This window comes from Vulpes vulpes, chromosome 1 (genome assembly GCF_048418805.1).
Source record: "Vulpes vulpes isolate BD-2025 chromosome 1, VulVul3, whole genome shotgun sequence".
In the NCBI taxonomy this organism is placed as follows: Eukaryota; Metazoa; Chordata; class Mammalia; order Carnivora; family Canidae; genus Vulpes; species Vulpes vulpes.
In genome coordinates this window covers 40232436-40258845 of record NC_132780.1, presented here as the reverse complement: position 1 = coordinate 40258845, position 26410 = coordinate 40232436, and the positions used below count along the sequence as shown (strand labels likewise).

The 26410-nt window shown below is 33.8% G+C and overlaps 1 protein-coding gene across 3 annotated transcripts in view; it reads right to left on the bottom strand.

The window, feature by feature from the left end:
• Positions 1-26410, bottom strand: part of VPS13A (vacuolar protein sorting 13 homolog A) — a 237353-nt gene that overhangs the window by 171790 nt on the left and 39153 nt on the right. For all 3 annotated transcript variants that reach the window (XM_026001515.2, XM_026001519.2, XM_026001517.2), the window contains exons 10-17: positions 24132-24189; positions 19764-19891; positions 19462-19568; positions 18031-18202; positions 16197-16259; positions 15348-15477; positions 14441-14535; positions 13993-14135 (exon numbers count right to left, since the gene is read on the bottom strand). In XM_026001515.2, coding sequence (XP_025857300.2) covers positions 13993-14135; positions 14441-14535; positions 15348-15477; positions 16197-16259; positions 18031-18202; positions 19462-19568; positions 19764-19891; positions 24132-24189 — 896 coding nt within the window. The remainder of the gene's footprint in view (positions 1-13992; positions 14136-14440; positions 14536-15347; positions 15478-16196; positions 16260-18030; positions 18203-19461; positions 19569-19763; positions 19892-24131; positions 24190-26410) is intronic.

Below are 26410 nucleotides of genomic sequence, written 5' to 3'. Positions count from 1 at the left end.
ATGTATCAGAGTCATAAAAATACAAGAAACAGAGAACAGGGATGAAAATAACAGAATAACCAAGTGCTACGGGACAACAACAAAAAAATGCACCCTATGCATAAAAAGAATACCAGGAGAGAAAAGCACCAATTTGAACCAAGAACGACTGACAATTTCCCCAAATTAATGTCCAACACTAAGTCATGGATCCACAAAGGTCAGAGCACATCAGGCAGAATAAATAAATGCAAACAATCAAAAAACCACACCCAATTATACTTTTAAACTACAAAAAAAAAAAAATGTAAAGAAAAAAAAATCCTGAAATAAATCAAAGGAAAGAACAACCTAGATATAGAGGAACAGGGATAAGGATAACATCTGCCTTCTCAGAAGCCATCGAAGCAAAAAAAGTGTAGCGAAAATTTTAAAGTGTTAAGACAAAAAAAAAAAAAAATCATCAACTTAGAATTCTGTACTGTATGAAATTTTCCTTCAAAAGTTAAAACAAAATAATGACTAAGACAAAAAAAATGGGGAAAATTATTTAACTACATCTGCCTTTTGAGAAATAGTAAAAAGTTATTTAAAGAAAAAACCTTTAATTAATCAAATTAATATGTTCAATATAATAGTAACAATGTATTCAGTTCTATATGTTTATAAGTATGACTTATGTATATTTTTATGCTTATGTATGTTCATATATAAGTGAAATGAATAGCAGCAATGATACAAGGAACTAGAACAAAACTCAAACAGGGGTGCCTGGGTGGCTCAGCCAGTTAAGTGTGTGATTCTTGATGTCAGCTCAGGTCTTGATCTCAGAGTTGTAAATTCAAGCCCTATGCTGGGCCCCATGCTGGGTGTGGAGCCTACTTTAGAAAGGGGAGAAAAAAAAGGATACTCAAACTACAATGGGCAGGAAAAAAAAACCCATAGAAGAAAGAAAAGGTAAGAAAGGCAAAAAAAAAAAAAAAAAAAAAAAGGAACAAATAGAAAACACCGAAGATTATGGTAAATGTTAAGAGATTAAGACAGGTCATGGTCTATGAAAAAAATATTTACAAAAGACACATCTGATAAAAGACTGTTATCCACAATATACAAAGAACTCTTAAAATTCAACAACAAAACAGTACAAAAAAGGGGCGAAAACCTTCACAGACACCTCACCAAAGATGACATATATATGGCAAATAAACAGATGAAAAGATGTTCTACATCACAGGTCATCAAAGAAATGCAAATTAAAACAACAAAGATTCCATGACACATCTATCAGGCGTGGCCAAAATCTAAAATACTGGTAATGCCAAATAAGAGTGAGGATGTGGAGCAACAGGAACTCTCCTCTCCTACATTACTGGTGAGAATGCAATGGTATAGTCTTTTTGGAAAAGAGTTTTGCAGTTTCTTACAAAACTAAACATACTCTTAGCATAGGATCCAGCAGTCAGGCTCCTTGATATTCACTCAATGAAGCTGAAAATTTACATCCCTACAAAAACCTGTACACAAATGTTTACAGCAGCTTTGTTCACACTTGCCAAAACTTAGAAACAGCCAAGACGGCATTCAGTAGGTGAATGAATAAAATGAACTGTGTTACAGCCAGATAATGGCATGTCATTAAGCACAAAAAAAAAGCCAAACGTGCTAATGAACCATAAAAAGACATAAAGGAAGTTTAAATGCCTATGACTAAGTGAAAGAAGTCAATCTGAGAAAGATACATAGCATATGATCCTAGCTACATGCATGACCTTCTTGAAAAAGGCAACAACTACCTACACAGTAAAAAGATCAGAGGTTGGAAGGTGGAGATGATGAATAAGCACAACAGAGGATTTTTAAAGCAATGAAAATACTCTTTATGATACAGTAATGGACATGTCATTGTCCAAACCCATAGGAAAACACACCATTAAGAATGAATGGCAATATAAATGATGAACTTTGGGTGAGCATGATGTGTCAATGAATGTAAGCTCATCGTTAATAAAACAAAAAAACACACCATTTTAGTGCTTGATGTTGAAAATGGAGGAGGCTGCGCATGTGCAGGATGTAGAGAGGTAACTTCTGTACCTTCCTCCCAAATTTGTTGTAAACTTAAACTAGTTTTAAAAATAAATGAATACAGAAGCCTGGGTGGCTCAGTTGGTTAAGTGTCTGCCTTTGGCTCAGGTCATGACCTCCAGGTCCTGGGATTCAGCCCTGCATTGGGCTCCTTGCCCAGCAGGGAGTCTGCTTCTCCTTCTCCCTCTGCTTAATCCCCCACCACCCGCCCTTGCTCTTTCAGCTCCTCCCTCTCTCAAATGAGTAAATAAAATCTTAAAAAAAAATAAAAATAATAAAGTCTTTCAAAAAAAAGTAATAGAGGAATATCGTTGAAAATTGCAGAGTAAGGTGCTCCAAGAATTAGTCTCTACATTAAGCTAGCAAAAAGTGCCAGAGTCAACATCTCTGCAAGTCTGGAACTTAATCAAAAACTTACATCAACCAAGGAAGTGCTTAATGAAGACAGCTACATTTCTTTTCTTTCGGAAAGGAAGCACGTTGGCATTTTTATTTAACTTTCTACCATTCCCCATTCCCAAGCACAGCAGTGAGAATGCTAAGTGGGCCACATTCTGATGTGCCTGCTGGAGCCAGCGGACTGATACAAGATGCTAAGGTCTGAATGTGTGTTTCCCTCAAAATTCACTTGTTCAAAGAGTAGTGTCGATTGTAATGGTATCTGGGGCATTTGGGAGGTGATTAAGTCATGAGTGCTATGGGATTAGAGGTCTTATAAAAGAGACCCTACAGAGAACCCTAGCCCCTTAATCTTATGAAGACACTGCAAGAACCTGGCAGTCTGAAATTTGGAAGAGGGTTTCTAGCAGAACCTGGCAGTGTTGGTCTGCTAGTGTTGTACTTCCAGCTTTCTGAACTGTGAGAAATAAATTTCAGTTTTTTTATAATTCCAGGCTGTGGTATCTTATTGTTCCTGCTCAAATGAAGGAAGACAGGAGTCTTGTCCTTAAAATAATGATGTCAAGTGTTTTCACCTGCTTGACAGTTCCCTAAAGAACCAGTGTAGAGGGTGACCTCTATTATGTTACCTGTCATGCAGGCAAAAGTAACATCTGCCCCAAAACTTAAAGAAACAGATTAATGACAGCTGTCTTGAACAAGAGATAGTAGATGGGGAAAATACCATCCAGATCCCAGTACCCAGGAATGAGGAGGCTGAAAGGAAGTTTCTTTGGGGAAAAAAGCTCAGAAAGGCCACAATGTAAACCATGGATGCCAGAGAGCAACACACATACTGAGGACCCAATGTATGTTCAGCAAAGACCTGAGAGGAGCCTGGGCATGCACTTCTAACAGATTTGTGAGCTCCATGCAAGCAGGGGGTGAATGCTAAGGCAGAGCTGTAGGAAGCCTGGCACAGCACTGAAGTACCACAGCCCAGAGCCAAGTACAAGGACCTAGAGAGTATTGCTCTGTTTTGGTTTTAAGAATTTAAGGAAATCGGGCAACCTGGGTGGCTCAGCAGTTTAGCGCCTGCCTTCAGCCCAGGGTGTGATCCTGGAGACCCGGGATCGAGTCCCATGTTGGGCTCCCTGCATGGAGCCTGCTTCTCCCTCTGCCCATGTCTCTGCCTCTCTCTCTCAAGAATAAATAGATTAAAAAATCTTAAAAAAAAAAAAAAAAGAATTTAAGGAAATCTGTCAGTTAACTGCCTGATCACTGAAATAATGGAACAGATACTTAAGTAATCACAAATGACAAAGAATAGAGTCTTCTCAAAAAATAGTTTGGAAAATTCATTGTATTCATTTGCTAGGGCTGGTATAATAAATTATCACAAACTGAGTGTCTTAAAACAAGAACTTATTCTTTCACAGATATAGAGTTCAGATGTTTGAAATCTGCTGGTTCTTCCTGGAGGCTTAGAGGGATAATATGTTCCATGTTCTTCTACAAGATTCTTACTGTTGCCAGGAATCCTTGGTACAAGTTGGCCTGCACATATATTATGCCTATCACTTTCACCTCTCTGGCATTCTTGTGTGTCTGTCTACGAATCTTCTTCTCCAGTCTTCTTGTTTCTTGTATGTCTGTATTGAATTAGGGCTCACTCGAATCTATAGTAGATTAAACTCTAACTACTTCATTCAAATTCGTTAGTTATGAACTTCATTATATCTAGAAAGACCCTATTCCAAACTAAGGTTACAGTCACAGGTACAAGAGTTAGAACTTGACATAACTTTTCGGAGAAAATAATTCTACCCACTAAAGTCAGTACACAAATGAAAGACTACAGGCCTCAATAATAAACAACAAATACAGGTGAAAAAGGAGAATCTAATTTCCATAGTTAACACATTTTACAATACAAAATGCCAATTTTTAAACAAATAAATTATAAACCATACACAGGAAGAATGTACTAAAGATAAACAAGCTGCCTTAAATGTGCTCTACAATCTAAAGGAAATCTTGGACAAAGCTGTAAAGAAATCAGGTAAAAGATATAGAAACAATAGATTTTATATATATATATATACATATATATATATATATAAACAATAAGATTTTATTTATTTATTCATGAAAGACACACAGAGAGAGGGAGAGACACAGGCAGAAGGAGAAGCAGGCTCCCTGTAAGCAGCCTAACGTGACTTGATCCCAGGACCCCAGGATCACAACCTGAGCCAGAGGCAGATACTCAACCACTGAGCCATCCAGGCATCCCTAAATAGAGAGATATTAAGTGTAAAATATGAATAGAAAATTTGTAGATAAGAATATAATAGCTGAAAGTAAAAAACATTAGAAAAAGTCAAGAGCATATGTGAGAAGCCAAAAGAAAAAGTCAAATTGAATACAGACAAGTGAAATTACTGAGTCTGAGGAATTGAATGAAAAAATGAAGAGTGCCAGGGTAGCTCAGCTGTTAAGCCTCTGACTCTTGATTTTGGCTCAGGTCATGATCTTGGAGCCGTATGATCAAGCTCTGCTTTGGGTTCCATGATGGGTGTGGAGACTGCTGAGGAGTCTCTCCTTCCCTCACCCTCTGCCCCATCTCCATTTCTCTCTTCCTCTGAAAAGAACAGAAAGAAAAGAGAAAAGAAAAGAAGTTAGGATAGGAGGGGGGATGGGAGGGGAAGAAAGAAGAAACAAAGAACAAAGAACTACACAGTGCCTGGGTGGGAGAGTATCAAGCAGACCTTCACATGTATTCTGGGCATCCCAGAAGAACAGAAAAGGGGACAGAAAGAATATTTGAAGAAACAGTGGTCCCAAATCTGTCAAATTTGATAAAAGCCATTAATCTACCCATCAAAGAAGCTGAATGCACTCTAATAAAGATCAGCTCAAAAAGACACACACAGAACACATTATAATCAGTCAAAACCAAAATGAAGATAAAATCTTGAAAGCAGCATGAGAGAAGCAACTCATCACATGCAAAGGATAGTTAATAGGTTAACAGCTAATCTACCAGAAACCACAGGGGCCAAAAGGCAGTGGGATGATACTCTAAGTGTTGAAATTTTTTAAACATCAACTAAGACTTCTATCTGGCAAATGAAAAGAAATTAAGACATTTACAGATGAAAAAAATGCCAAGGCAGTTCGTCAATAATAGATCTGCCCTAGAAGAAATGTTCAGGAAACTTACAGGCTAAAATGAAAGGACAGTACCCTATAGACAGTAACTGTAAACTATATGCAGAAATAAAAAACTATGGTAAGGCTACTACATAGGTGGATATAAAAGCCAGTGTTATTTTATTTCTCGTTCCTAACTCTTCTACTTCCTCTAGGATTTAAAGACAAAAAGCACAAATCAATCATAAATCTAGATGAATAGGCATGCAATGTATATATAAAGATGTAATTTGTGAACATAATAACATAAAGGTGAAGAACATACCTGTGTAGGAGCAGAGTTTCTGTAGATTACTGTAGCTAAGTTGGTATGGATTTAAACTAGACTTTCTTAAATTTAGAATGTTAATTGTAATTTCCATGGTATCCACCAAGACAGTGAATAAAATGTATACAGAAAAAGAAATGTGGACAGAATCAAAGAGAAATCAAACAACAGAAAGGCAGAATTGGAGGCACTGGGGTGAGGTGGGGGGAGTATAAAGACATACAGTAAACAAATGGCAAAATGTCTTAAGTATTTCCTGGACAGTAATCACTTTAAATGTCAATGTTATTAAACTCACCAATTTAAAAATGGAGACTAAAAAATAAAAAATAAATAAATAAATAAATAAATATAAAAATAGAGACTAGCAGAACACATGAAAAAACATGATTCAATATGTTCTGCACAAAAGACTCACTTTACATCCAGACACAAAAGCTGAGAGTGAAGGGATGGAAAAAGAATCTGTGCAACTTGTAACCAAATGAGAACACTATTTACATTAATATCACACAAAATAGTCTTTAATTAAAAAAATGTTCTATAACAAAATGTTCACTTTATATTGATAAAGGGTAAATTCAAAGATGTAAATATGAATCCCCACATTGACAAAACTCAAGAGAAAAATAGACAATTCTACAATAACAATGAGAAACTCTAATATATCATCTTCAATAAATGCAGAACATCTAGACCAAGAAACAAATAAAGTAACAGAGAATCTGAACAAAATTATAAACTAATTATATTTAACTTATATAGGACATTCCACCTAACAGCAGAATACACAGTCTTTTCAAAGGTAGGCACATGGAACACTCTCCCAAGACAGATCCAGACCATGTGCTTGGCCACAAAGCATGTCTTTAAAATTTCACAGAGTGAAATTATACAAAAAATCCTCCCCAATCACAATGGCATTAATGTTGGAAATCTTGGAAGTAAAAGCTTCCACCCCAAGATTGCTAGAACTCATACAGCAATTTGGTAGCGTGGCAGGATACAAAAATCAATGCCCAGAAATCAATGGCATTTCTATACACTAACAATGAGACTGAAGAAAGAGAAATTAAGGAGTCAATCCCATTTACAATTGCACCCAAAAGCATAAGATACCTAGGAATAAACCTAACCAAAGAGGTAAAAGATCTATACCCTAAAAACTATAGAACACTTCTGAAAGAAATTGAGGAAGATACAAAGAAATGGAAAAATATTCCATGCTCATGGATTGGAAGAATTAATATTGTAAAAATGTCAATGTTACCCAGGGCAATTTACACGTTTAATGCAATCCCTATCAAAATACCATGGACTTTCTTCAGAGAGTTAGAACAAATTATTTTAAGATTTGTGTGGAATCAGAAAAGACTCCGAATAGCCAGGGGAATTTTAAAAAAGAAAACCATTGCTGGGGGCATCACAATGCCAGATTTCAGGTTGTACTACAAAGCTGTGGTCATCAAGACAGTGTGGTACTGGCACAAAAACAGACACATAGATCAATGGAACAGAATAGAGAACCCAGAAGTGGACCCTGAAATGTACGGTCATCTAATATTCGATAAAGGAGGAAAGACTATCCATTGGAAGAAAGACAGTCTCTTCAATAAATGGTGCTGGGAAAATTGGACATCCACATGCAGAAGAATGAAACTGGACCACTCTCTTTCACCATACACAAATATAAACTCAAAATGGATGAGAGATCTAAATGTGAGACAAGATTCCATCAAAATCCTAGAGGAGAACACAGGCAACACCCTTTTTGAACTTGGCCACAGTAATTTCTTGCAAGATACATCCACAAAGGCAAAAGAAGCAAAAGCAAAAATGAATCGTTTAAAAAAATTTTTTTTCAAAAATAAGGAATACAGTGTACTTCCCCAACCTGCAAAGGGCATTTATATAAAAAAAAACAACAACAACAACAAAACACAACCCACAACTAGAATCATACTCACTGGTAAAAGATCAAAAGCTTTCCCTCCATGAACAGACAAGGATGTTCACTTTCAACCCTGTTCTAGAAGTTCCAGCCAAGGTAATTAGCCAAGAAAAAAAAGTTAAAGGCATCTAATTGGAAAGGAAGAAATGAAAATCTCTACTCATGGATGGTATCACTCTACATGAGTGAACAACAGTTAGGGGCAATGACAATACGCATAGTCAAAAATTCAGATATAACTTCAATCTCACCAAATTCCTAATAACTTCTCACGGATGAGAAGCCTTACCAATAGCATAAACAGTCCATTGACATATATTTTGTGATATGCGTTTTATACAATGTTCTTAAAATATAGAAGAAAAAATTTTTAAATCATAAGGGAGAAAAAATACATTTGCAGTACTGTAAAAAAAAAAAAAAAAAAAAGAATTCACAGATAAATGAACCCATGCAGTTCAACCCCATGTTGTTCAAGGATCAATTGTATGTAGAAAATCCCAAAGGATCTACAAAAAAAACAGAGTTAATAATTCAGCAAAGTTGCAACTCACAAGATTCACATGCAAAAATCAACTATGCTGCCATACACCTACAATGAATAAACTGAGGAAGAAACTGACAATTCCATCACATTAACATCCAAAATGGTAAACATTTAAGAAAATATTTAACCAAAAAAGTGTAAGACATGAACACTGAACAAAAAATTGTTGGAACAAATGTAAAAAGACATAAATAAATGGAAGGATACCTATACTCATTGATTGGAAGACTTACTATTGTTATGATGGCAATACTACTAAAAGCAATCTATAAATTTAATGTAATCCCTATCAAATTCAAAGTAGCTTGTGTGTGGAATGGAATATACAAATCCTCAAATTAATACAGATTTGCAAGGTACTTCAAATATCCAAAATATTCTTGAAAAAGTAGAACACGATAAAAGACTTGCACTTTCCAATTTTAAAATTTACTACAAAGCTATAGTAATCAAAGCAGTGTGGAAGTGACATATGAACAGACACAATGAGTCTATAGAATGGAAGGAAATAGAATTAGAGTCCAAAAATAGAGCCATGTATCTATGGCCAAATGATTTTCAACAAGGGTAACAATCCCCATCATTCAATGGGGAAAAATAATCTCTTAAACAAGTGGTGTTAGGATACCTGGATATCCACATACAACTTAATCAAATTGTATTTATTCACTGTCTACCCCACATACAAAACTTAACTCAAGGTGGATCATAAACCCAAATGTAAGAGTTAAAACTTTAATACTCTTACAAAATATAGCACTAGATTTCCATAATCTTGGATTAGGCAAACCTTCTGAGATATAACACCGAAAGCATAAGCAATGACACAAAAACCCCAGATAAATTATACTTTATCAAAATTAAAAACCATGCATCAAAGGACATTATCAAGAAAATGCAAAGAGAAGTGAAAGAATGTAAGGAAAAGCTAAATATCACATATCTAGAGTCTAGAATATATATTATTACAATTCAACAAAGAATAACTCAACTAAAAAATGGAGCCAATGAAGATGTACAGAAAGTCAAACATCCATATGAATGGATGCTCAGTATCATTAGACAATAAGGAAATAAAACTGAGAAACCATATTTCACACCCAAAAAAACAGCTGTAATTTAAAAGCACAAACAAGAAAATAAGTATTGGTAAGAATACGGAAAATCTGAAATCCTTGTACACTGCTGATGGAAATGTAAAATGGTGCAGCCCTATGAAATCCACATTGGTGCTTCCTCAGAAAGTTCAAGTTAGAATAATGCTATAACTCAGCGATTCTATTCCTAGGTACATAGCAAAAGAATTTATAATCAAATCCGCATTCATGAATGTTCACTGTGAAGTATTATCACAATAGCCAAAGGGTGGAAAGAACTCAAATTTCCATAGAATAGATGAATAAACAAAATGTGGTAAATACGTACAATGGAGTATTATGCAAGCTTAACAAGGAATGAAATTCTGATATACACAACAACACAGATGAGCCTTGAAAACATTATGCTAAGTGAAATAAAGCAGACACAAAAGGTCACGTAATGTATGATTTCATTTATATGATACATCCAAAAACAGAAAGCAGACTTGTGTTTTCCAGGGACCAGAAAGAGGGGAGTAATTCTTAATGAGTGTGGGGTTTTACTCTGTGGTAATGATATTTTGACTAGATAGGGGTGGTGAATATTCAAAATTATGAATATATTAAGTCCCACTGAACTGCACTCTTTAGAATGATTAATTTTATGTCAATTTTACTCCAATAAAGAAAATTCATTAAAATAAAATTAATGAATTAGTGAATGCATACACTACAAAAATAAAAAATTCCCAAATCACTAACATACCAGTTAAAGATACTTGAAAAAAAAAAGTAACCTAAGCCTAAAGCAAACAAAATTTTAAAAATAAAAAGATTGGAAAAAAATTTAATAAAACAGAGAATGAAAAAATATAGCAAAAGCAAAATCAAAGCTCCTTAAAAAAAGAAATTTAACTAAATTAAGAAATAAGAGCCAAGATTCAGAAAAATTAGGAATGAAAAAAGACATTATAACCAATCTCACACAAAGAAAAAGATTACATGGTAACACTAAATAACTACATGTCAGCTTCGACAGCTTAAATAAAATGGACAAATTCCTAAAAAGGAACAAACTACTGAAACGGACTAAAAAAATACAAAATAAAAACCACAGAAAATCTAAATAGACCTAAGGAGAAGTACAGATTAAGTTCATATTGAAAAACTTCTTCCCACAAAGCTCAGGTCCCTACGACATTACTGGTGAATTCTACCACTAAACATTTAATAAAGAATCAATACCAGTTCTTTACAAACTATTCCAAAGAGGAAGAGAACACTTCTCAGCTCATTTTTAAAAACAGTATTATCCTAATACAAAAAATACACAAAGCCATCACAAGAAAACTATAGACCATCATTCTCGTACAAACACAGACGTACAAATCCTCACCAGTAAACCAAATCCAGCTATATGTGAAAAAGACCATACATATGACCAAAAGAATGTAGTTATTTTATCATGTGAAAATCAATTAAGGTAATACACCATAAATCAAAAGAATAAAGGACAAAAACTACATTTTCATCTCAAGGGACAAAGAAAATGCATTTGACAAAACTCTACTCAACTTTCATGCCAAACCCCGCCCCCCCCAAAAAAAACAAATACTAAAACCTCAATAAACTAGGAATAGAAGGAAATTTCTCAAAACTGATAAAAGGCATCTATGAAAAACCCACTCTTTCCATCATATTTAAGAGACTAAGCACTTCTCCTTAAGAACTAGAAAAAGATGTCCTAAAGGCAATTAAGAAATGAAGAAAAGGTGTCCACAATGGAAATATAGACGTAAAACTATTTCTATTTGCAGATGCAATGCTCAAGTATGCAGAAAATCCTAAGGAATTCACTAAAAACTACTGGAACTAATTAACAAGTTCATCAAGGTTGCAGGGTACAAGATCAATATACAAAAATTACAATTGTATTTTTATACATTTGTAATAAACAATCCAAAAATGAAATTAAGAACATGATGCCAAGTGTAATAGTACTGATGGGGTTCAGGACATACTGCCCCCAAAATATGGTACCTTGGTATAGTGAGTATTTTAAGTTGAAGGGCTTTGAGAAAATAGAAGCAGGAAGATCACTCCGACATTCCCCTACCCTCTCCCCTCTCAAACAGAGAGCGGTCATAAAACACTCACATAACATGTACCCTCTTATAGCTAGAGGAAAGAGGCATCCTTATCTCTAAAGGCAAAGGTAAACTGAAAAGAGTCCTAATGAACAGGACTTGCTAAGTTTCCCCCAGTCTACTACACCTATCTTACACTCCTTGACCTATCATATCCCTCCACAACTGTCCACTCTTCATCAGACTTAACACAGTCTACTCTAACTGGTTCTTTGGATCTACATTTCATTATGAATGCATTTCCATTAAACTTTTATTGAAATAAATCCATATGCTTCTCCCTTGTTAATCTCAAAAAGGGTTGAGGAAAACTCTTTCCTCCCATACAGCATCAAAAACAATGAAATACAAGAGAATGTATTTACCCAAAAAGGTATAAAACTTGTACTCTGAAAAATATGAAATAATTGTTGAAATTAATGAAGATCTAAGTAAATGGAAAGGCATCCATATTCATATAGGTGTTAAAAAAATACCACTTAAATTTCAGTACCCAAAACTGATCTACAGATTTAATAAAGTCTTTATCAAATGTAAATTGAAATTTTTTGGCAACAATGGACAAGATGATCCTAAAAGATACAAAGAAATTCAAGAAAATTAAAAGAGCTAAAACCATCTTGATAATGATACAAAACTGGAGGATAAACTTTCTAATTTCAAATTTTATTACAAAACTATAGTCATCAATACAGTGTAATACTGGCAGAAGGTTGTATAGATCAATGGGAAGAGTCCAGACATAAATTCTTACGTTTATGGTAAACTCTTTTTGATGAGGATACGGAGATCATTCAATGGAGATATAAGGTCTTGGAACAAATGTTGCTGGAACAAATGAATAATCTCATGCAGAAGAATGAAATTAGACCCCAAACTCACACCATATATAAATGTTAACTCAAAATGGGTCATAAATCTAATTTAAGAAATAAAAATGTAAAATTCTCACAAGAATATACAGAAATTTATCCTTGTGTCCTTGAGTTAGGCAAAGACTTGAGTCTTCATTGCAACAAAATAAAAAATAAACTGGACTTCATCAAAACCAAAAACATCTGGCAAAGAATACCATCAAAAAGTGAAAAGAAAAAAATGAGACAAAATAATTATAAATTTCTTATGAGATAAAAGATTTTCATCAATAATATACAGAGGACTCTTAATAAAGAACTGTTAGAACCAAATAATGAAAAGACAATTCAAGTTAAAAATGGGTAAAATAAGTTAATATACATTTCTCTAAAAATATACAGAAACAACCAATAAGCACAAGTAAAGATGCTCAATATTGTTAGCTATCAGGGAAAGGCAAATCTAAAGAGTAGTGAGATACCAATTCACACCCCTTAGGATAGCTGTAATCAAAAGGATAGGTAAGTGTTGGCAAGGATATAGTTTAATAAGAAATCTTATACACTGACTGTGGGAATATAAAATGGTGCAGCTGCTTTGGAAAACAGTCTGACAATTCCTCAGAAAATTAAATACAGAATTACCATGTGAGGAAACAGTTCTGTTCCTAAGTATGTACCCAAGAAAATTTAAGACTTATTGTCCATACAAAATATGGTCTGTAAAAATCCATAACAACATTATTTGTAATAGCTGAAAAGTAGAAACAAACCAAATACCATCATCTGATGAATGGGCAAACAAAATGTGGTATATCCACACAATGGAATGCGATAGAAAAAAATACTAATTCTTGCTATGCTATAAATGAACCTGGAAAATATCATGCTACATGAAAGAAGCCGAATGGAAAAGGCCATATATTTTATGATTCCTATTCATATGAAATGCCCTCAACAGACAAATTCTTAGAAATAGAAAGTAAATTACTTGTCATCATACAATGGAGAGAGGGGAGAATGGGGAGTGACTGCTAACAGGTATAGGATTTCTTTTTTTTAGGGTGTAAAACTGTACTAGAATTAAGATAATGGTAACTTGCACGTGAATTAAGTGTATGACATCAAGAGTGTGATAAGTTCTACACTTTAAGATGAATTGCACTGTATATTAATTATATCTCAATAAAATTATTTTTAAAAACAAAAGTAAAATATATTCCCAGATAAAACCAAATTGTTGATACGGTTTCTTTTTGTAGAGTGTGATGGCTGACATTTTTGTTTTATTCTTCAGTGTCCTTCTACATTTCCTTACAATAGAGTTTTCTATTGAATTATTACTTTAATAATTCTAAAATATAAGTTCCTAAAAATATATAAGGATACATTAAACCATAGTACCCTTACAAAATACCGTAAGACTTATAATCTAACTTCCAACCTCACACTGAAATATTTTCCTTCAAGGAAAAGAAAAATACTTACTTAATGGCTTGTGCTCCTGGTCTTTGCACAATCAAAGTGCTAAATTCTTCTACTACAATATCCAACAGCTCAGGTGTCTCTTGTTTTTCTCTTAGAACAATAGACATGCTTTTCAAGTGAACAAAAAACTTCATGGCTTCAAACTAGAATATATTGAGAGGAATAAAATGAAAAGAAATATACATATAAAGACAACAAAAACTCTTATTCATAAAGTTTATTCCTTCCAATAACCAAAAAATATTTTAAAAACAACCTTTTATATGTTAAAGAATCATCACATTGACACTACAAAGCACGGGCAATTTTTATTCTTACCTTGGAAACTAAAATATAATATGTACAGACCAGACAAGGACAATACAATAAATAACATATTTCTGAAAGGATTAAAAGTAGGCATATCTAACTATTAAACTCTCAGGTATAAGGCAAGAAAACATCTTACTGTTTTTGGCAAGGTGGGGTCAACTGCTGTTTCACTATAGCCAATTGCTTCATAGAGTAAAGTTTTTTCTTCAGGTGTCAACATCTCTTCAAGAACTATAATCATAAAAAAGTGTTTTTGCATTCTTAACTGGTAAAATAAAACTAACCCACAATTAAGCTGCCTTATCAAATTGGCAAATTTAATTCTGTTTTTATACTTTTAAGAAATTAAAAATTTAATTAAAAAAAGGAAATCATAAGCACTGAGTGTTAGGATGGGATTGGCAATTTTAGAAGGATTAGTCTCCAAAAATATAAATTGCTAAATATATAAATTTAGCAATACAAATTTCTAAATATTTGGATTAAGCAAGCTCACAAAATGACTAACTTAATGGTATTGTGCTAAATAACATACTTAGCATACAACGCAAGAAGCATTAATATCATAATTTCCCATTTTACAGGTGATAAACTTGAGGTTTTGAGAATTTCAATAATTTGCCTGGGCTACATTGCTAGTAAGTAATAGATCTAGGATATAATCTTAAGCCCCTAAGTCTTCAAAGCTATGATCTTAAACATTTGGTAAGGAAATAAAAACCTTTCTAAGAAACAATTTCAACAAAAATTTACAATGCCTTATACTCTTGGGAATTTTTATTACTATGCAACACACATTCATTAAATCTGGAACATAACATTCTTTTGTAAACATTAAGATAAAAAACTCAATTTTCGTTTGGTGTATACATTTTCAATGTTTTAATGTAATTTCATTGATTAAAAGGATAAATCACATATGATATAAATATATGCTTATCTTAGAAAATTTTCTACAAAATTTTATTTTTACATCTGATGATGAGCTGCACTAAATTAACCTGATGATTAACTGCATTACTAATAAAATGAAATGGACATACTTCCAGGTTTAACATCTGGTTGTTCTTTACTTCCTGGTTCTGACCAAGTCCACAGCCAACTAAACCATCCTTTATTTTCCTCTGAATCTTTTGCACCTTCTCTGAAAATCCTATATCCAGCTTTCTTTGCCTAAAATACATAAATTTTCAAATAAATGATAAATTATCCTTTATTTAGCAATCTCAAGAGAAAAACTACTTTTCCAAAATTTATTCCAGTGAAAAAATGTAAATGATATACAAACTGAAAACAAAACACAGTAACTACAACATTAGCCCAACATAAGAATTTAGGATTTCCATGGGAAACCTGGGTGGCTCAGTGATTGAGTTATCTGCCTTTGGCCCAGGGCGTGATCCCGGGATCCAGAGTAGAGTCCCAAATTGGGCTCCTTGCGGGGAGCCTGCTTCTCCCTCTACCTGTGTCTCTGCCTCTCTCTCTCTCTTTCTCTCTCTGTCTCTCACGAATAAATAAATAAAATCTTAAAAAAAAAAAATTTAGGATTTATAGGTAGTTAACCCTACTGTCTTACAAGTAATGGTAATCTCACCAACCCTCCTAAAATTGGATTTTCACCTTCATATGAATTGTTTGATAATTATCTAGCAAGAATTATTATTTAGTCAAAGTATTTAACATAAATTTTTTCACCACAGGATCTGTCTAGTTTAAATGGATGGGGCAAAACACTGAATCAATTTTCTTATACCACAAAGAAGTAAACTTGAAGAAGTAAACTTTTAGGAAACAGTATATTACAGCACAACACTAATAATATCACTGTTATCTGTCATATCTACATGGAATCTAGATTTATTTTTACCAATTGAAAGATAATCTAGAATTACCTCAACTTCTGCCTGTTGTCTTGATATAGTTATATTAAATACATCCAAGGTCTTTTCCAACTCCTTAAAATATAAACAAAAATGTGTTTGAGTAACTTCATATAGTCTACACAAAGATTATAAAAATTATCAAACTTCAATATATAAGCTAACAAACTGACACAATAAGATATAATAGGATGCAGAAAATAGATCATCCATCAGCATAGTATTTCTGTTTCATTCTGAGAAGCCGTGCTTGTATATTATGTCAGCTTGAAAATTAGTAATGATAGAGTAACTTTCTTAAAGAAATCATACATGTCATGCACATGAGTATCACAGTAAGATTTACAGACACATACTAAAAGATATCATATAGGCACTGTTTAAATTGATTTTTATTTGGGTTTTAACTACAACTAAGGGTAAACACATTAGTGTCACTTTCAGGTAAAAACACAATTCTAAACCCTTCATATTATATACACAGTTGGTGTGTCATCTTTAGTATATTCCAAGTAGATCCAGATACACTTAAACTTGTTTTGAAATTCTACACTTTCCAAAGCTTTTATGGCTACTGAAATAAACTAAATTAAACTAAATCTGGGCAGCCTGGGTGGCTCAGTGGTTTAGCACCATCTTCAGCCCAGGGTGTGATCCTGGAGACCCAGGATTGAGTCCTATGTCAGGCTCCCTGCATGGAGCCTGCTTCTCCCTCTGCCTGTGTCCAGCGCTCTGTGTGTGTGTGTGTGTGTCGTGAATAGATAAAATCTTTAAAAAAAATAAAATAAAATAAATCTTTCATCATATCAATACATTATTTCCATGACCTCTTTTAAGAGTTTCATGCTAAAATCTTTTCTCCCCTAGGAGAAGTAACCGTAATCTATTATTGTCTAGAAAACAACCCTTCATTCAGGGTTCTACTATCCAGTAGACTTGGAAGATTAAGGTTAAGATTAAAAAAAAAAAAAAAGTAAGGAAATCTGTAACCACCCAAAAACACTCTAAACCCAAACATCCCTAATAGTCTGGGTCTGCAAAAAGTCTCTTACCTCAAAAATAAAAATAAAACTCAACCTTGAGGGGGCTCCAAATCAGAAATTGGCCTAGATTCAGAATGGTTATATTAATTTCAAGAGGCTACCTCCCCTCAGTCTCCCTAAACTAAATATCATCCACTCATAAAGCAATCCCTTCTAGAATATACTATAATGCTAACAGAAAAGACTAGTATTTAGGGAAACCTCAAGACAGATAATGAAATGTAAAGTTGCTGGTAAAGACTAGAAATGCCAGAAGAATAAAAAGAAAAGGGACTCTCTATGGGCAGAAAATTCAGGAAAGTTCATACAAGAGATGGGACTTAAGTAAAGCTTGAGAAGGAGTAAAACTGGGATAAACAGAGATGAGGAAAGGCGGATGGGACTTGGCTATAATTCTAAGCATAGTATGTATAAAAGACAGGAAATTTATTTAACTACTGCCATTAGATGGTAACAGGAGAAATGGAGTGGTGACAGATAACATAAAGCTTTGAAACTGACACACAGAAGACTGGAACCAATGTAGCAAATGTTAAAAAAAAAGTCATAATGTGAGGCTTCAAGTTACTATTTGCATGAACCCAAATCTCTCCAGATTTTGAGAATAATCTCCAATTTCAACAGCTCCCAGGAGAATATCACCAGAGTTTATATCACCCAACTGAAGTGAAGAATAGGACTACAAAACAGTCTAAGTAAAAGAGAATGGTCAGTAAAAAATAAAAATAAGTAGGAAGTGTTAGTCACTAAAGACTGAGAAGTCATGAAGTACAAAATACTCAACAATTTTAAAAAATGCTAACCTCCAAAGCGATGAGAATTTCACCAGCTGGCTTCTTAGTTGTTATCTTTTTTTTATACAGGTCTTTGTACTTCTTCATCTTTTGCCTGTGTTCTCTAATATGCTTCCATGACCACATTCGTAACCGGGGGCAGACATTTACTTCAAGAATACCATGTATAGCATAAGACCACCTAGTTAGAAAACAGAAACAAAACCCTACACTTAACAGCCTCCAACCAACAATATTAAAAATAAAGTTGCTTCTGCTCCAAAACAACATTCATAACTATACTACAGAGACTATTAAAATGGTGTACTGAGCACTTGATTTTTTCCCAGCCCAGTTTGTATTAAGACTACGTTATTAATATTTTCTCTTTCCTGAGTGAAAACAAGCAAAACCACTGAATTTTGTTAGAAAAAAGACATAATTCTACAGAAGGACTATTAAAGTATTACTTGGCAAACAGCACTTTAGCCACCTGAACAATAATTAAAAAGTCAACTAAAAGAGTAACTGCAACTTCTAGAAAACAGCAAGAGCTTAATAAACAGAATGAGAAGGCTTTTGAATTTTAGAAAGGGGCTGTATTTTATAGACTCATATAATCTGATGTTCAAGTTTAGGTTTAAAGTATATAATATGAAAGTTTGAATTTTTTTTAAAAAGACACTGCTTAAAAAAAAAGACACTGCTTAACACAAACTATAGTTTTTAATAATCCCAGAAAATTCAATTTTATGCCGTATTTTAGAAATCTAAAAAAAAAAAAAAAACTGGATCAAGCAATTCTACTCCTGGGTGTTTATCTGAAGAAGAAAATGAAAACACTAGCACAGAAAGATATATGTTCCCCATTATTCACTGTAGCATTATTAACAATAGTCAAGATACAAAAAAACCAACATGACCATCAAATAATGAATGGATAAAGAAAATTTATATATATATATATATATATATATATATGCACACACACACACAGTTGGATAGTGGAACATTATTTAGTCAGGAAAAGGAATGAAATCCTGCCCTTTGTGACAACATGGATGGACCCTGAGGACATTATATAAAATGAAATTAGTCAGAGAAAGATAAACTCTATACAATCTTACTTACATATGTTATCTTAAAAGACAAAAACCAAAAAACTGAGCTTATAGATACAGAGAACAGACTGGTGGTTGACAAAGGTAAAGCAAGGGCAGTGAGTGAAATGGGTGAAGGGACTGAAAAGGTTCAAACTTACAGTTATAAAATAAGTCACGAGGATACAATGTAAAGTGTGGTCCTAATAGTTAAGCTGTGCATATTTGAAAGTTGCTAAGAGATCTTAAAAATTCTAAAGAAAAAAGTTAACATATACAAATATCAAATCATTAAGTTATAAACCTGAAACTCATATGTCAAATTAGACCTCAATTTTTTTTAAAATGTAAGTCATTTTACCATTCTCTGGCATGATAGTGAAGAGGTACATCAGGTTTGAATTTCCTGTATGGCAGATTTTGCGTCATCATATCAACTGATTCAAGAAGCTCCATAACACTGAAATACTAAAGAAGGAAAAAATTAAGCCTTTTTATTACATGTTTAAGATTTTTTTTGTTCAACTATTAAAAAAGTTAAATTCTTGACTTTTTAAAGATGTTTTCATGTAACACTGAGGAACTTTGAAATACATTTAAAATCTTAGTTCTGCTTTTATCAAATTATAGCTCACAATTTAAAATTTCATCTAAAAAAATCACCTGTGGTTTATTGAACTCAACTGCTATATCATGTAACTCAACATCCAGGTTTATCTTAGGGGCAGAAAAGTCAAAATCTGATCGCCGATTCATCTGAAGTTTGGCATTAGCAGATATGGGGCGAAACACTGAAAGATAACATAGATATCAAAAAGATAAACTGAGTTATATTTCAAGAGTCCCAAAGTACTAAAGAGATGAAATGGAAAATACTGACTTTCATTTCTTATACTGCCTACTTTCCCAGATTGTCACACTGCTATAATTTAGTCAGATGAACTGTCATTTAATAAATGGAGAAGATTCTTTATCTTTTTCCTACCTATAATTCATATTTTAAGTAAATGAAGACTAAGTGAACTCCCCCTCAAAATACCAATGTAACCCTTAAAAGCAAGAACACTATAAAAGGCAAAAATAGTATAGTAATATAATCTTAACAAAAATATACAATTTAAAAGATTTACATTAAAAATGCTAAGGGAGAAAAGATTTTATTTGACCCCTGACTTCCATTACAGAATTATAATTTCTGAATTTCTGATCAGTTTTTTTGTATCCATCTGCTCTGCTTTAACTTGTAAAAGGAGAGGTGAGAAGATGAATCAGAGTTAGCCCAGGATAACTTCTTGGTTCAACCCATAATCTAAAATGGATTAAATTCAACCCTTTATATTTAGTGCCAAAAAGAATAAGAATATTCTTGCAGAGCAAGACTAGAAATAGCAGAATCTATATAGAGATCAACTATTAAATTTTAAGTTAATCTATATAAAACCATAGTATGTTCCTCTTGTTTTAATCATTCCTGAGGCACAGCACTTAATTTTTTTACACAGTGAGCAAATATATTCTGAACTTGTGTAGGACAAGAAGATATTCAACAAACAGAGACTGGTTAAATTCATCATGGTACATCTATACAATAGTATGAGTACCATACAGTGAAAAAGGAGAAAAACTTACATATACATAAATGGAAGGAAAGAGTAAAGAAAGGAAAGTTTAGGAGCGCCTGGGTGGCAGTTAAGTGTCCAACTCTTGGTTTCAGCTAAGGTCATGATCTTGGGTGTTGAGATTGAGCCCAGTGTCAGGTTCTATGGTTGGCATGGAGTTTACTCCAGTTTCTCTCTCCCTCTGCCTTTTCCCCCTTCACCTTCTCTCTCTCTCTTTCTCTAAAATAATTTTTTTTAAGTTTTAAAAATGTAGAAAGCAAAACCACCACTATTTGAAAAATAAAAGTATTCCTCTCCCCTGGCTTTCTTACGTTACATACAAGACTGCACAACCCCCTATACCCTCCCTGGTTGCAATCTCCATCCATCCCTAGATTACAACCTCTCCTATCTCTCTCTGATTTTAGCTCCTGGCAACTCTAATTTCCAAGTGATTTCAACATACAAATTGATCTTTCCAAAACCATAGCCTCTCAGAGCCTTGTACTCTTCTAGATCTTATCATATCTATATGCTAGACCTCTCCATAAACCCAGTCTCCAGAACCTAACTCTCCTACCACCACCACTCCTCTAGTACTTCAATACTAAACCTTCAGATCCTGTGGGACCCACATTCATTGATCCTGTAGCTTTTCTCTGTCCTTCACCTCTGCTTCCTGTTCTCAGTTCCCTCTCTTCACTATTAAAATTCTATGACCAGTAATTTAATCATTCCCCTGAATTCACTCTTCACTCCTCTGTCTTCTCACTTTGTCAGTACTTACCAGGCGAAACCCTAATTCTGGATAAAAACCCCCTCCATTTACTCTACATACCTGTAACCTACCTGAGAAGTTGAACTTGGTTGGGGAAAAAAAACAAAAACACAATCACATGGATTGGTCTCACTTTAATGTCATAAATCCCAAAGATCCTCAATATTGCTGAGCAATCATAAAATATTTAGTCCAGGATAGGCCAAATGCATACCACACTGTATTTTTGTACAACCGGTGAACCAGGAATGATTCTTTTATCTTTACAGGGTTGTTTAAAAGAAGCAAAGGAAAATACGTGACAGAGACTTCAAACTGAAAAATATTTACTATGTAGCCCTTTATAAAAAAATAAAAAACTGCCCAACCCCTATTCTAGAACAGTGGCTCTCAAAATCTGTAATTAATCAAAATCATCAAACTCACCAGGAAAGCTTATTAAAACATAGATTTTTAAGGCTCACTCTCAGAGAATCTGATTCAGATATGCCTGGAATAGACCTAGGATTTCTATTTCTAGTAAGTTTCCAGTAGTCTGAACCACACTTCGAAAACACTACTCTAGTCAATTCACTCTCGTTTATCTACATGACTATTTCATAGCCTCTCCTCCCTCCAAAATCCCCAATACCTCAGATATTAAAAAATAAAAGCTCATAAGAGAAATTCCATAAACTCCTACCCAGTAGAAGTCCTAATACCCAGTAGTAGGACTTCTCTTTTATACCTAAAATCTGTCTCATAAATGAACTAATCATGTTCATTTCCTCTGTGCAGCAAAGCACTCCACTTGCACATGAGATTCTATCTCCTTCTACCCATATGCCATGAAGAAATCATCCTTTCTCTCTCTTCCTTCATTTTTCATGTTCTTTAGATCCTTTCCATCTTATAAATAAGCTGTTGTCTCTCTCCCATTAAATAAAAAACAAACAAAAAGAAGCCTTCTTTCCCTAGTAGGTATATACCAGTTATCAGTTTATTGTCTGTGAATTGCAAATTGCAAATTCACCCTAGGTTATCTAAAAACTAGATTTGGGCCCTTTAAATATTCTTTTCTTTACCAGGTAGCATAGTGTTAGACATTGGAGAGATACTGCAGGAGGAGTTATGCTTCCTGGTTCTGATGTGCTCATTTCAGACTCCTGAAAGTGCCAGGGCTTTTCCACAGCTCAGACCCTACAAAGTGACTCCTACGAAAGGCAGCTCCTCCACTGTCCAGCTCCTACAGCACAACAGGTTTCTTCAGCACCAGCTTGCTGAGTGCACGGCAGCTAAGCAGCAGTTTTGCAGGGAAGTGCCTCCTCTGAGACAATGCTCCATGAGAAATGCTAGTTTCTGAGGGCAAATGTCCAAGAAGTTTAGAGGCACAGCACCACAAAGACTTTCCCAGCAGTCAGTGAGCCCTAGTCACGTCCTTTCCAATAAGGTCTAGATCTCAGTGCTGAGGCAGGCAGACTCTGTTCTTTGGGCACTCCATCTCTGTCCTTGGGTAGGGGTAGTTTTTTCTATTATTCCTATACTCTTTAGAGTTCTACTTTTTATTAGCCAATCTCTTGTTACTCCAATCCTGTGACAGTATTTCTATTAAAATTCCTCTGTGCAAACTATTGTGTAGTTTCTCACTCATCAGGCTGTCATTAATGCAGCAGGAAATGACAGTAGGGCAAAGGAGAAATAAGTCAAACCTAGAGTGATAGGAGAACCAATAATACATGGTAGGCAATCTCATCTGTTCTCAATGTTTCCCTTGAGGAAAAAAATCTAGAAAATAAAATACCCATTTCTGGCTTTGAATTGGTTTCAAGAGTGAAACAATGGTTTCAAGATGTGACAACAAGAGTCACATCAAGGGCGCCCAGGTGGCTCAGTTGGTTGAGCACCCAACTCTTGGTTTGAGCGCAGGTCACAATCTTGGGTGGTGAGCTCAAGCCTGCATTTTTTGGCTCCAGATTCTTTCTCACCCTCTGTCCCTCCCCCAGCTCATGTACATGGTGAGCTCTCTCGCTCTCTGTCAAATCTTTAAAAACAAACAAACAAAAAAAACACTTCAGGAAATTAACAAAGTATAATCATAAAGGCAGAAGAATATAGCAAAGAATCACTGGTTGATAACATCAAACAACCAAATCCAATAAATAAACTATCCACCCATCAATCAGAATTTATCGAGTGCCTATACAGAGTAAAAGAAAACAGTACTTCTTTCAACTCAAAATTTTAGTTGCTCATTTCTGATTATAAAAGTATTACACGTTCATTTCTGAAAATTTGGAACCAGAAAAAATGTGAAGAAAAATTTTAAATATACATTTTTAAAATAACAAGATAACACTATGGACTATAGCAGCTAGCCCTATTAAATTGTATTTGCCATGTAAAACATCTTTAAAAGATTATAACTAAAGAACACTTAGAGATTTACCACATTTATCACGTTTTCTCTTATAAGGCATTTTTCTTTCCTATAGTTTCAAAAAATAGCAAAAAGGTCCCCAACAATGAATGGCATAGAACAAACTGGGTTTTTGTGTATATTATATACTTTTAATTATATGACAAAACTAACATGAAACATCACAGTGACATTATCAATGTTCATTTAAAATTTATACCAATTATTTTAATTGCACTTATTTTATAAAATGTACTTACCAAAATCATAACCTTCTGGAACAGTATTGTCAGTGACAATACCATTCTTCAAGCTGTCCTATTAAAAGACAAACTGCTTTTATTTACATTCATGCCAATATATCTTTATTAGACAAAATCCTACATACAAAATCCTTACATACCAAAACAAAGTTTTAAAGCAATTTAAAAAATAAAAAACTGAAACTTAGGAGGACTTAGCTATGGAAAATATTAAAGTAGTAAGACAATATCCCATTAAATTAGTACTATTTAAGAATGATCTGAAACTATTTAGATATGTAGTATGTTTTTACATATTTGTATACAAGCACATTTTATATATGTACATATCTGTATACATATTTGTACAAGCACATATATAAAATGTGCTTGTATATAAAACTCAATATCCACTTACAATAAAGAATCTCAAGAAAGTGGTATAAATATACCTTAACCTCATAAAGACCATATATGAAAATCCCACAGCTAACATGCTCAACATTAAAAACTGAAAGCTCAAAAAAAAAAAAAAAAAACTGAAAGCTCTGGGATGCCTGGGTGGCTCAGTGGTTGAGCATCTGCCTTTGGCTCAGGACGTGATCTCGGATTCCCGGAACCGAGTCCCACATTGGGCTCCTTGCATGGAGCCTGCTTCTCCTCCCTCTGCCTGAGTCTCTGCCTCTCTTTCTCTCTCTCTCATGAAAAGGTAAATAAAATCTTAAAACAAACAAACAAAAAAACCTGAAAGCTCTTCCTCTAAGATCAGGAGCAAGACAAAGATGCCCGACCTTACCACTTTTATTCAGCATAGTACTACAAGACCTAGCCAGAGCAATTAAGAATAAAAGACATCCAAACTGGAAAAGAAGTAAAACTGTTACTATTTGCACAGGACATAACACTCTATAGAAAACTCTAAAGACTCCACCAAAAACTGTCAGAACTAATAAATGAATTCAATAAAATTGCAGTATACAAAATTAATATACAAAAATCTACTAAATTTCTGTACACTGATGCAGTAACAGAAAAAGAAATCAAGAAAACAATCCAACTTACAATTACATCAAAAAGAATAAAATACCTAGGAATAAATTTAACGAAGGAAGTCAATCAGGGAAAGATAAATACCATCCGATTAGACTCATGTAGAATTTAACAAAAGTGGTGAAAAGAAAAAGGGGAGGCAAAAAAGATTCTTAAACACAGAGAGCAAACAGAGGGTTGTTAGAGGGAAGGTGGGCAGGAGATGGGCTAAATAGGTGATGAGGAATAAGGAGGGCACTTGTCCTAATGAGTACTGGGTGTTGTAAGCAATGAATCATTAAATTCACTTCTGAAACCAGTATTACACTATATCTTCACTAACTAGAAATTAAATAAAAACTTTTAAAAAAGAAAATTAACTAAAACTATTATAAAGACATTTGTTACTCACATTTTGTAGCTTTAGGTAATTAAAACAATAAAACTAAAAGTATTTTTTTTTAACTAAAAGTATTTTAAATTAAAAAAAAAATTCAACCAAGGAGGTGAAAGCTTTGTATACCAAAAACCGTAAGATTCTGAAAAGAAATTGAAGATGCAAAAAATTGGGAACACATTCCACAATCTATATTGCAAGAAATAATCCTGTTAAAAAGTCCATACTACCCCAAAAATCTACAAATTCAATGCAATCTCAATCAAATTTCCAATGGCGTCATTCACAAAAACAGAACAAATGATCCTAATGTATATATGGAACCACAAAAGATCCTGAATAACCAAAGTATCTTGATATATGGTCAATTAATTTACAACAAGCCAAAAATATATAATGGGGAAAAAATATACAAGCCAAAAAATCTTCAATATGTGGTATTTGGAAAACTGTACAGCCACATACACAAGAATGAAACTGGACCACTACCTTAAACCATACACGACAATTAACTCCACGTAGATTAAAAGACATTGACTGTAAGCCCCGGAACCACAAAATTCCTAAAAGAAAACATAGGCAGAAGTCTCCTTCAAATTGGTCTTGATGATATAATTTGGATCTGACACCAAAAGTCAAGTCAACAACAACAACAACAACAACAACAAAAAAGTCAAGTCAACAAAAGAAAAAAGTAAACAAGTAGAACATCAAACTAAAGTTTCTGCACAGCCAAGGAAACCAACATAATACAAAGGCAAACTACTATATAGAAAATATTTACAAATAATTTTCTGATAAGGGGTCAATATCCAAAATACATAGACAACCCAATATCAGAAAAACAATCCAATTTAAAAATGGGAGAGGA